This window comes from Carcharodon carcharias, chromosome 18 (genome assembly GCF_017639515.1).
Source record: "Carcharodon carcharias isolate sCarCar2 chromosome 18, sCarCar2.pri, whole genome shotgun sequence".
Classification (NCBI taxonomy): Eukaryota; Metazoa; Chordata; class Chondrichthyes; order Lamniformes; family Lamnidae; genus Carcharodon; species Carcharodon carcharias.
In genome coordinates, this window is record NC_054484.1 from 1,532,203 (window position 1) to 1,544,303 (window position 12,101).

The window sequence follows — 12,101 nt, forward strand, 5'->3', positions numbered from 1 at the left end:
TCCTGGGATGAGGGCCTTAACTTATGAAGAAAGATTGGACAGGTTGGGCCTTTACCCATTGGAGTTGTAGCATCAGTTTTGGTAGAGATGGATTCCCCAGCATCACAGATGCCAGTCTTCAGGCAATTCGATTCATTCCACACGATAGCGAGAAACAGCTGAAGGCACTGGATATTGCAAAGGCTATGGGGCCTGACAATATTCCGACAATAGTACTGAAGACCTGTGCTCCAGAGCTTGCCATGCCCCTAGCCAAGCTGTTCCAGTACAGGGGTAGCTACCTGGCTATGTGGAAAATTGCCCAGGTATGTCCTGTACACAAAAAGCAGGGCAAATCCAACCCAACCAATTACTGCCCCATCAGTCTACTCTCAATCATCAGTAAAGTAATGGAAGGGGTCATCAACAGTGCTATCAAGCGACACTTGCTTAGCAATAACCTGCTCACTGACGCTTGGTTTGGGTTCTGCCAGGGCCACTCAGCTCCAGACCTCATTACAGCCTTGGTTCAAAGACGTACAAAGGATACGAATTCCAGAGGCGAGGTGAGAGTGACTGCCCTTGACATCAAGGCAGCATTTGACCAAATGTGGCATCAAGGAGCCCTAGCAAAACTGGAGTCAATGGGAATCGGGGGAAAATTCTCCATTGGTTGGAGTCATACCCAGCACAAAGGAAGATGGTTGTGGTTGTTGGAGCTCAATCATCTCAGTCCCAGGACATCACAGCAGGAGTTCCTCAGGGTAGTGTCCTCGGCCCAACCATCTTCAGCTGCTTCATCGATGACCTTCCTTCCAACATAAGGTCAGAAGTGGGAATGTTCGCTGATGATTGCACAATGTTCAGCACCATTCGCGACTCCTCAGATACTGAAGCAGTCCATGTCCAAATGCAGCAAAAACTGGACATTATCCAGGTTTGGGCCGACAAGTGGCAAGTAACATTTGTGCCACACAAGTGCCAGGCAATGACCATCTCCAACAAGAGAGAATCTAACCATCGCCTCATGACATTCAATGGCATTACCATCACTGTGTTGTCAGATTGCTTGTCATATGTGCAGTCTTGGATCAGAGTTAAAGATTAGAAAGCTATTTATGATGGTTATTTGGAGTACTAGAGGGGTGACCCTTGATAGAAATTAATTAGAAATGTGGAATTTCATTAACTTTGAACTTCTCTCTCATTTTCACCTTGTGTCACCCCTTCACCCCAACTCGCTCATTTTATCTGCACAATCCTTCAATCCACAGCCATATTCTCACCTCTGATTCCCTTTCATCTTTGAAAATTCCTTTCAAATCAGCCCACCCTTTAAACTGTGAACAAACTTTTATTCTTGGCTGCCAATCACCTGGGAGAATCTACCTATATAACATTTCACAAATAAAATAAAAACAGGATGTCAAGAGGTAAACAGATTGCACACTCCTCACTGTAACATAATCAGGATAATTATTTTATCACTGTCATATAAAACTCAAAATTAAATTTACAGCTTTGAACCTACTCCCTGACAAAGATTTAAATGAAGTACATACAAGTTACAACACAGAACAAGATCATTTGCCCAGTCTGTCAGCAGCAAATTCTCCACCTTGTTCCCATGTCCATTTTGATTTTGAATTATTTTCTTCAAATCCAGCCGGTGATGATAAAATTATTCATTCAATCCTAGATGAGCAGAAATTTTCTCTAAGTATTGGTAAGACTGAAATCATTGTATTCAGTTCCAACCATGAACTCCATTCCCCCTCTCTAGTGTATGCCTCAGGCTTAGTCAGATGGTTTTGAACCTTGGTGCCCTATTTCACCGAGCTGAGATTCTGACCCCATGTCCTCACCAAGATGGCTCACTTCCACTTCCTTAATATTGTCCAAAACCGCCCTACCTCCACTCACCTGCTGCTGACACCCTCTTTAACCCCTTTGTGATCACTAGACTGACTATCCCAATGCACTCCCGCTGGCCTCCTACATTCTATCCTTCAGCTCATCCAAAACTCTACAACCTGAATCCTAACTTGAATTAAATCCTGTTCTTTGCGCTTGATCTACATTAGTTCCTGGTTAAGCAATTTTTCCATTTTAATATTTTCATCCTCATTTTCAAGTCTGCAAATGGAATGTTGGTGTTTATTGCAAGGGGAATGGAATATAAAAATAGGCATGTTTTATTACAGTTGTACAGGATGTTGGTGAGACCACATCTAAAGTGCTCTGTACAGTTTTGGTCTCATTTAAGAAACTATATAAATGCATTAGTAGTTCAGAGAAAGTTCACCTGACTGATACCTGGCAGCGGGTAGGGGGTTATCTTATGAGGGAAGGTCGAACAAGCTGGGCATGTATCCATTGGAATTTAGAAGAATGAGAGCTGATCTTATTGAAACATGTAAGGCCTTGTGGGAACTTTACAGGATGGGTGCTGAGAGGGTGTTTCCCCTTGTGGGAAAGACTAGAACTCGAAGACACTGCTTAAAAATAAGGGGTCTCCTATTTAAGGCGGAGATGAGAAGAAATGTTTTCTCTCAGAGGGTCATGAATCTTTGAACTCCTCAGAGCAGTGGAGACAGGGTCAATTAATATTTTTAAGGCTGAGGTAGATAGATTCTTGATTAACAAGGGGGAGGGGGGGGTCAAAGGCTATCAAGGGCAGGTGGAATGTAGAGTGGAGGCTACAATCAGATCAGACACAATCTCATTGAATGGCAGAGAAGGCTCAAGGGGTCAGATGGTCTTCTCCTGCTCCTAATTCACATGTTTGTACAAGTCCCTTCCATGGCTTCACCCCATCCCTATCTCTGTAATCTTGTCCTGCTCTCCAAAGTTCTCTGCACTCCTCCAGTTTTGCTCATGAAATCTAAGTTTTTTCACTTCACCAGTGCTGGCTGTTTTCTGCTGCCTGGACCCCAAGCTCCAGAATTCCCTCCTCAAACTTCTGTCTCAATTTCCTCCTTGAAAACTACCTCATTGGCTAAGTTTTAGACCACCTATCCATTATGCCACAGTTTAATGTCAATTTTTAAAATATAATCCTCCTGTGAAGCACCTTTGGATGTTTTACTACATTAAAGGTGTTATATAAATCAGTGATATTGCGGGAAATCAGCTAATAACTGGAACCCACAGGATGGAAACTCAAGTTCTAGTGGATTGTGGAGCCATTAGCCAGGGGAACATGTCCCGATTGCATTGGTTCTTCATAACTTGGTGGATTGTTCACCCTGGGTGCTGCTCCCTCACTAAGCATGTGACTGGGATCAATGATACTGGACCAGTGGAGTCACAGGTTCCACCCCCTGTATAACATGGATTTTAAAATCCAGCTGCTGCATTCATGTTTCCAAGGTCATTTTCCTGCCACCAACCCACATAATTGCCAGATTTATTAAATTCAGTTTTGTAACTTGGCCGGGTGGGATTTGAATGCTCAATCACTGCAATTCCTGTAACCATGGCCAAACCATCTCCACACTGCCAGCAGACCGAGGCCACAACAGAAATATTCCAAAATAAAGAACATGTGAACATAGAAATTCAGTGACAAGTTGCATTACACATTGAGTTTGGGGGTAACAATGTGAGTACCCTCGGCGACATACAACGGTGGGTCCAGACTCAAGCCTGCACTCAGCTTAGTCAGTGAATGTGAGGATTCCGGAGTTAAAAAGAGCACAAGGAAAATGAGCCAGAGCTCCTGAATTTTCAGAGCTTCTGGGTAGAAATTACACATGGAGTGGGGCAGCATTCAGCTAATTTGTGGCAACCACCAGATTCAAACCTATCTCTGCTCACTTAAGTAAAAATGGCAAAATATCACAGGCTTCCAACAACCACTCCACTCCATTTCCAAATTATTCCTATTTAGAAAGCAGCATTCTGTTCTGACTTCCAAGAAACAAATTAATTTTAAAGCTACTTAATCAGAATGTACCCTTTACAAGGTCAGAGTTTATCAGTATGGAGTGTATGGTTAACAAAGAATTAATATGTCACCAATTTACCAACAAAACAAACATAACTCAGCATCACAAGCATAATTGAGTAAGCCAAACCCACAAAAGTACAAGAGCTGCTTTATAAATGGTCCAAGTCACTTTGACAGGGAACCCCCAACACTGCGGGGAGGGGGGGGGGGGCGGTGTTGTGTGTGTGTGTGTGTATAAAGAGGGAGGGGACAGGGACTCTGACATTTCCCCCCCACCCCACCGGAGTCAGGTACTCTAACATGAAAAAGAGATCTAAACCCCACTCCCGAAAGACACAGTGACTGGGACCATTTATAACTGACAAACACAGGGAGCACCACCTGACAGTGGCACAGCCTGACACCTTTCCTCCAACACCATCAGCACTCTCAGATAATGTATTCAGAGTGGAACAGAACAGGTGAATACACCAAATTAATCCGTATTAAGACCATAAGACGTAGAAGCAGAAGTACGCCATTTGGCCCACCCAGTCTGCTCAACTCCACTTTCCTGCCTTTTCCGCCATGACCCTTGATTCCCTTACTGATTAAAAGTCTATCTCAGCCTTGAATATACTTAACGACCCAGCCTCTACAGCCCTCTACGTTAAAGAATTCCACAGATTCACTACCCTCTGAGAAGAAATTCCTCATCTGTTTTAAATGGGCGATCCCTTACTCTGAGATTATGCCCTCTAGTCCTAGACTCTCCCACAAGGGGAAACAACCTCTCAGCATCTACCCTGTCAAGTCCTCTAAGTATCTTATAAGTTTCAATAAGGTCACCTCTACAGGCCTAACCTACTCAACCTCTCATAAGAAAATCTCTCCAGACCCGGGATCAACCTAATGAACCTTCTCTGGACTGCCTCCAATGCCAGTATATCTTTCCTTCGATAAGGGGGCCAAAACTGTTCACAATATTCTAGGTATGGTCTCACTAGTGCCTTGTATAGTTTTTAGAAGACTTCCCTATTTTTATACTCCATTTCCCCCTTTGAAATAAAGGCCAACATTCCATTTGCCTATTACTTGTTGAACTTGTATGTTAGCTTTTTGGGATTCATGAACGAGGACTCTGCAAGTCCCTCTGTGCTGCAGCTTTCTGCCGTCTTTCTCCACTTAAATAATATTCAGCTCCTCTATTTTTCCTGCCAAAGTGCATAACCTCACACTTTCCCACATTATATTCCATCTGCCAACTTTTTGCCCCCTCACCTAACCTGTCTATATCCCTCTGTAGACTCTTTGTGTCATCCTCACCACTTGCCTTCCCACATATTTTTGTCATCCGTAAACTTGGCGATAGTACATTCATTTCCCTCATTCAAGTCATTAATATATATTGTAAATAATTGAGGCCCCAGCACTGATCCCTGCGGCACTCCACTAGTTACAGGCTGCCATCCTGAAAATGCTGCCCTTATCCCAATTCTGTCTTCTGTTAATTAGCCAGTCCTCTATCCATGTTAATATACTACCCCAACACCATGGGCTCTTATTTTATTAAGTAGCCTTATGTGTGGTATCTTATCGAACACCTTTTGGAAATCCAAATATATTACTTCTACTGGTTCCCCTTTATCTATCCTGCTTATTAACTCCTCAATGAACTCAAATAAACTTGTCAGGCATGACTTCCCCTTTATGAAGCCATGCTGACTGTTTGATTATATTATGCTAAATGCTCGGCTATTACATCTTTTTTATAGACTCCAACATTTTCCCAATAACAGATGTTAAGCTAACTGGTCTATAGTTACCCATTTTTTGTCTCCCTTCTTGAATAAGGGTGTAACATTGACAGTTTTCCAATCCTCTGGGACTTCTCCAGAATCTAAGGATACTTGGAAGATTACTACCAGTGCATCCACTATCTCTGTAGCTACTTCCTTTAATATCCTATGATGCAACCCATCAGGTGCAGAGGACTAATCAGCCTTTATCCCCATTAGTTTCCCTAGTACTTTTTCTGCTAGTGATAGTTATTGTATTTATTTCCTCCCACCCCTCGCCTGCCCCTTGATTTAATATTTTTGGGTTGCTATTAGTGCCTTCTACTGTGAAGACCGATGCAAAGTATTTATTCAACTCCTCTGCCATTTCCTGGTTCCCCATTATTTCCCCAGCCTCATTCTCTAAGGAACCTATGTTCACTTTGCCTCTCCCTTCCTTTTTATATATTTAAAAAAGCTCTTACTGTCCATTTTTATATTACTTGCTAGTTTACACTCAGAAGTTTACTTTCTCCATCATTTTTTTGGTCTTTTGTTGGCTTTTAAAACTTTCCCAATCCTCTGGTTTACCATTAATCTTTGCTACATTGTATGTTTTTGCAGGATAAATGGAGCATTCTTACTGCCTGTCACTGTCCCCCACATCATCACTGTCCTGCCATTCCTCAACCCTCCCTCACCATCTGTCGCTACTCCCACCTCTCCTTCACGTCTGTTCCCACTCCCCACTGCCTGTCACCAGTTTCCCCACCAGTCGCTCACCTCATCGTTGTTCCCTTTTGCTCACCCACTAACCACACATTGCTGTTAACAAGATCTCACACTGGCCTGGCAGCCTCAGCCCAAGCATACCCATACACCTCCTCTCATTCTACTGTACCTGATTAACAAAATCATTGCTTACAGGTATAACCAGTAGCACGTTTACAATTTAGATTAAATTCTGCTGCTGAAATGAGCGTTCAACACAGACCAATTTCACCATCTCTTTAATCTAGAAGCAGTCCGTTAATAAGCAATCCTTCTGAAACAAAGAATCCAGTGAGAGCAGCGAGGTATATTCGACAGAAGTTAAACCCCACGTATCAGCTAGCTTTCACTCACCCCAGTTTCAACTTCCAGTCTCAGATTACTACATAACCAAATGCTGCAGAGTTTAGCTACAATTGCATCACTGTCTCCCTTTAGTTTTGCCTAAAGCACCAGCCAGGCTTCCACACCCTAAACTCAACATTCAGGTGGGGTTTTCCACTAAGTAACTACCCTGGTCATTCAGTTGTGCATTGGAGGCCGGTGTGAAAATTGGCCATCTCATGGTCCTAATTGCCCTTAAATTGCATTAAGTGCAAGAGGTGCAGGATAATCTACCTTTAGCTCAAAATACTTATGAATTGCTCCTCAATGAGGAGCTTTCAGAGTAGTAAGCTCACTTTAGCATCACTGAGTAGCACAAGATACTTACTTCAATAGCAGATTTTTCATTCCAATAGTAAGATTCCATCAGAATGCGCAGCTGAATCACAGTGTAAAACAGGACATCTCCCTAAATCTACTCAACACTAAACATACTGTAAACTGGCCTCATCTCACACATACGTACACACACACACACACACACACACACAGGAAGAGGTGAGTGAAAACTTGGAACTGGTACTGCAGGTCAGGTAGCATCAGCTCCATTTTTATTTTAAAAAGGTTTATTGAACATCAAAAGGAAAAAAGAGGTTTTATTTTAAACCTGAACATAAAAAGTATTAAATTCCAATTCTATGTTGCATGTGGTACTTCTAAACTAGCTGTCATGTAGACTGATGCCAGACCCTTAGAATCTTCCAGATCGCTCCCGATCCTTGGATCGCCTCCGGTCACGGTCTCTATCGCGCCCTCCACGACCTCCACGTTCCCGTGACCTAGATCGCTTACGCTCACGAGATCTTGATCTTGACCTGTGTCTGTTAGAAAGCACAAAACCATCAAAAAGATTTCACAGCTTGGGCTGCGTCAGCACACAGCCCCAGACCTAGCCCTCCCACCATATATCCCGTAACCCGGGAACGAGGAGGATACTGCTTGGCAGTGCACTAATAAATCCAAGCACATCATTCCTACCAGAAACCATGAGTCAGTCATGGCCTCTACCCACTTTCTCCCCAACTCTCATCACCGCTCCCTTCCCACATTCCTGAATCATTCCCAAACTATCATTGTCTCTTTCCACACTTTAGGAAGTATGTTAAGGGCTTGGAGAGGGTGCAGAGGAGATTTACCAGAATGGCACCAAGGATGAGAGAGTTCAGGTGTGTGGAGAAATTAGTGAAGCTGGAGTTGTTCTCCTTAAAGCAGAGAAGGTCAACGGGAGGTGTTCAAATTAAGTGGTTAGAGTAAATAACGAGACACTTTCCAGTGGCAGAAGGGTCAGTAATCAAAGGACAAAGATTTAAGGTGATTGACAAAAGAACCAGAAGTGAAATGAGAATTCAAAAAACTGAGTTGCTGAGACCTGGAATGTACTGATGAAAGGGTAGTGGAAGGAGATTCAATAATCACTTTCAAAAGAGAATTGGCTAAATACTAGGGAGGAAAAATTGGACAAGAAAGCAGGGCAGCTGGACTGACTGAACAGCTCTTTCGGAGAGCAGACACGGACACAACTGACCAATGGCCTTCTTCAGTGCTGTATTCTATGAATCGCCCCATAGCACTGTGCCAACCTCCAAAACTAATCCCACTGCTCCACTTTCTCCCCAAACCCCATAATTGCAAACTAATCCCCCTACTACACTCTCCCCAAAGCCCAGTATCAACCCCAAATTAATCACCCTGCCCCACTCTCCCCAAAGCCACATAATCACAAATTAATCCCACTGTCCCACTCGCATCATGACCCTGCATCGATCCCCAAAACTAATCCCAGTGCACCACTCTCCCCCTCCAAAAACCCATATCACATCAAAACTAATCCCATTGCACCACACTCCCCCTCCAAAAACCCATATCACATCAAAACTAATCCCACTGCACCACATTCCCCCTCGAAAACCCATCATATTAAAATTAATCCCACTGCCCCGCTCTCTCCATATAGCCCTGTATCAATCCCAAACTAATCCCACTGCCCCACTCTCTCCCTATAGCACTGTATCAACCCCAAACTAATCCCACTGCCCCACTCTCTCCATATAGCACTGTATCAATCCCAAACTAATCCCACTGCCCCACTCTCTCCCTATAGCACTGTATCAATCCCAAACTAATCCCACTGCCCCACTCTCTCCCTATAGCACTGTATCAATCCCAAACTAATCCCACTGCCCCACTCTCTCCCTATAGCCCTGTATCAATCCCAAACTAATCCCACTGCCCCGCTCTCTCCCTATAGCACTGTATCAATCCCCAAACTAATCCCACTGCCCCACTCTCTCCCTATAGCACTGTATCAATCCCAAACTAATCCCACTGCCCCGCTCTCTCCCTATAGCACTGTATCAATCCCAAACTAATCCCACTGCCCCACTCTCTCCCTATAGCACTGTATCATTCCCCAAACTAATCCCACTGCCCCACTCTCTCCCTATACCCCTGCACCTTCCTATGCTTCAAACGGTTTAAATTGATCTTTTTCCTAAAATTTGCACCCATTTGGCATTTCACAGCATTCAATGCCCCAACATCCTCTGTGCAAGGACACTTCTTTAAGCTTTCCACTCATGGTGATTATTTTTTTAATGATATCTACCAGTTGCTTATTCTTCCAGAGGAATCTGTCGTTCCCCATTCACTCCATCCAAACTAAATCCTCCATTAAATCTCCTTTTAACCTTCTTGCTCCAGTGGAAACAGTCCTAGTATCTCAAGTCTCACCTCATAACTCAAATACCTCATTGTGGCATCATCCTGGTAAATCGATGCTGTACTCTCTCTATATAATGGGACCCAAAACTCAAGTCTTCAACTGTGGCCTGTTACTACCTCTCAGGTCCCCAACTTCCCCTCACATAAACAGGGTCTGCAAGGGTAAACCCTCTCACTGGGGCACCCGACTGCTCATCCCTGTTCACACTGACACCTGATCTTGAGGGGGATAGCACCCCATTATGCTCCTTCCCTGGAGCCAACCCCTCAGAGCCCAGCACTGCCCAATGTCTAGATGCAAATCACCATAAAGCTGTAGGGCACTGTGTGGCACAGACATGGTGCCACGGTGATAAAGGGCTAGACAGAATCTTTTTAAAACCCGCTACATTCCTGACAGCTGCAGGCCCCCAGGCACACCGTCACCACATGCTGTTCAGCTGCTGTTTCAGTGAGTGACTGGGGACAGTCTGCTGCATGGCACTGTGTAGAATGAGGCTGCTTTTTTCAAATCTAAGGCCCTCCCATCACCAAAGGAAACCTTATATCTAGGTTATGCTGGGGGAGGAGTGTGAGAAGCAGAGTGGGAAACAGAACATCAGGTTAGAAGCATTAGCAAATGTGGTCTCTGGTGTGATTTACAGGGCAGTCCTGCCCAGTGTGGGGACCAGGACCGATTACGTGACAGTCCTGCCCAGTGTGGGGACCAGGACCGATTACAGGACAGTCCTGTCCAGTGCAGGGACAGGGACCGATTACAAGACAGTCCTGTCCAGTGCGGGGACCAATGACAGGATAATCCTGCCCAGTGCGGGGACCGATTACAAGACAGTCCTGCTCACATTGTGGGCACCAAGACCAATTACAGGACAGTCCTGCTCACAGTAGAGGGACCGAGACCAATTGCAGGACAGTCCTGCTCACAGTAGAGGGACCGGGACCGATTGCAGGACAGTCCTGCTCACAGTAGAGGGACCGGGACCAATTGCAGGACAGTCCTGCTCACAGTGCTGAGACTGGGACCGATTACAAGACATTCACGTTCACAGTGCGGGGACCAGGGCTGATTACAGGACAGTCCTGCCCACAGCAGGGACAATAAAAGGAAAAAAACACAAAGATAAAGACACTACAATCCAAACTGAAGTAAGGAAGGCAATTGGACTGTCAGCCTATCTCCACCCAGTGTATTACTGATTATTCAATGAGGGACCTCCTGTTCCCCATCACTAAATCCCCTCCTTCTCTCCACCCACTGGCCACTTTTGGGACACTGATCACCCGTCCACCCCGATGCATCTCCAACCACGTGCTTCTCATTAACTAGAATGGAATTAGTCTGATACATGTCACTGACGTTCAGACTGGAGAAGTAGGATTGTACTCACCTGATGGCAGCCATTAAGTGTTTTGGGGTGATGGTTAGCAGCCGTTTGTCACCAGACGAGGTCACACGGCTACCCTGCTGCTGGCTGAAATACATGGGAAACGGTGAGGCATTTTTGGTAAAAAAAAACAGCAGTAATTATACCGGGAATGGAAGTAGGCTCGGTATGTGGGAGAGAAAAAGGACTTGGAGTTACAGGCTCACAGAGCATTTAGGGCACCTCGCCAGGTTGATAAGGCTGTGGAAAAGGCTAATAAAATTCTCAGTCTTATCACAAGAGGGACAGAGTAAGAGATAATGCTGAGCCTGTATAACACCTTAATACAAAACCATAACACTCAAGTTAAAATACTACATGCAGTATTGGGCTCCAACCTATCAGAAGGATTACTGAGATTTGAGAGAGGGTACAGCACAGACTTGCTGGGATGCTGCCTGGTAAGAGCAAAAAAATTACAAAGATAGTCAAAACCTGGGGTCCTTTACATTCAATTCAGATTTTTCAGGTGACGTGTTAGAAGTGTCTACAATTTATGGAAGTATGGTACAGGGTAGTTAGAAGCAGACTGTTTCCACTGATTGAGGGGGTCTGAAATGAGGGGCCAAGTTTAAATGCAAGAGGGAGGGAGAAACTGTAGAGTTGTGGCAGGGAATTCTTTTTCCAGGATTAGTCATTGGGCAGGTGAATGAAGGCATATGGCAACAGGATGACTAAATGTGATTCAGACTACTTGTTAAAGCGGGAAGTAACCACAGACTGGGTTAGGCTGGTTGTGCAGTTTGACCCATTTCCATTTATTTCTATATATTTACAGATGGAACAACAAACAGGGAAGGGCTCTTAGTTAAAATTAAACACCAGCAATCCCATACAGTTAAAGACTCGCATTTCTACAGAGCCTTTCACAACCTCACTGACACAAAGCGTTAAGCAACCAATTAGGTTTAAGTTTACTCAGGACTGTAATGTCAGAAACATTGACAGATGTGAGAGGGGATACAAAGGAATATAAAATGAGTGAAATTTATGCACAGGACAAGTGAAGGCACTAGGGCAGGTCATACTGATATCCCCAATCCTTCCACAGCTGCACTCCTAGAGCTGGTGTGGGAGGAGACAAGGTGGAGAAATGGGGTGAAAACAGATCAA

The 12,101-nt window shown here is 44.4% G+C and overlaps 1 protein-coding gene across 3 annotated transcripts in view; it reads right to left on the bottom strand.

Moving 5' to 3' along the window:
* Positions 1-7,366: 7,366 nt before the first annotated feature.
* The window catches only part of u2af1 (U2 small nuclear RNA auxiliary factor 1), a 65,706-nt gene continuing 60,971 nt past the window's right edge, over positions 7,367-12,101 (bottom strand). For 2 of the 3 annotated variants that reach the window (XM_041211842.1, XM_041211839.1), the window contains 2 exons: positions 10,953-11,036; positions 7,367-7,664 (listed from right to left, as the gene is read on the bottom strand). In XM_041211842.1, coding sequence (XP_041067776.1) covers positions 7,535-7,664; positions 10,953-11,036 — 214 coding nt within the window. In that variant the 3' untranslated portion in view covers positions 7,367-7,534. The remainder of the gene's footprint in view (positions 7,665-10,952; positions 11,037-12,101) is intronic. The other variant, XM_041211841.1, reaches the window with a different exon arrangement.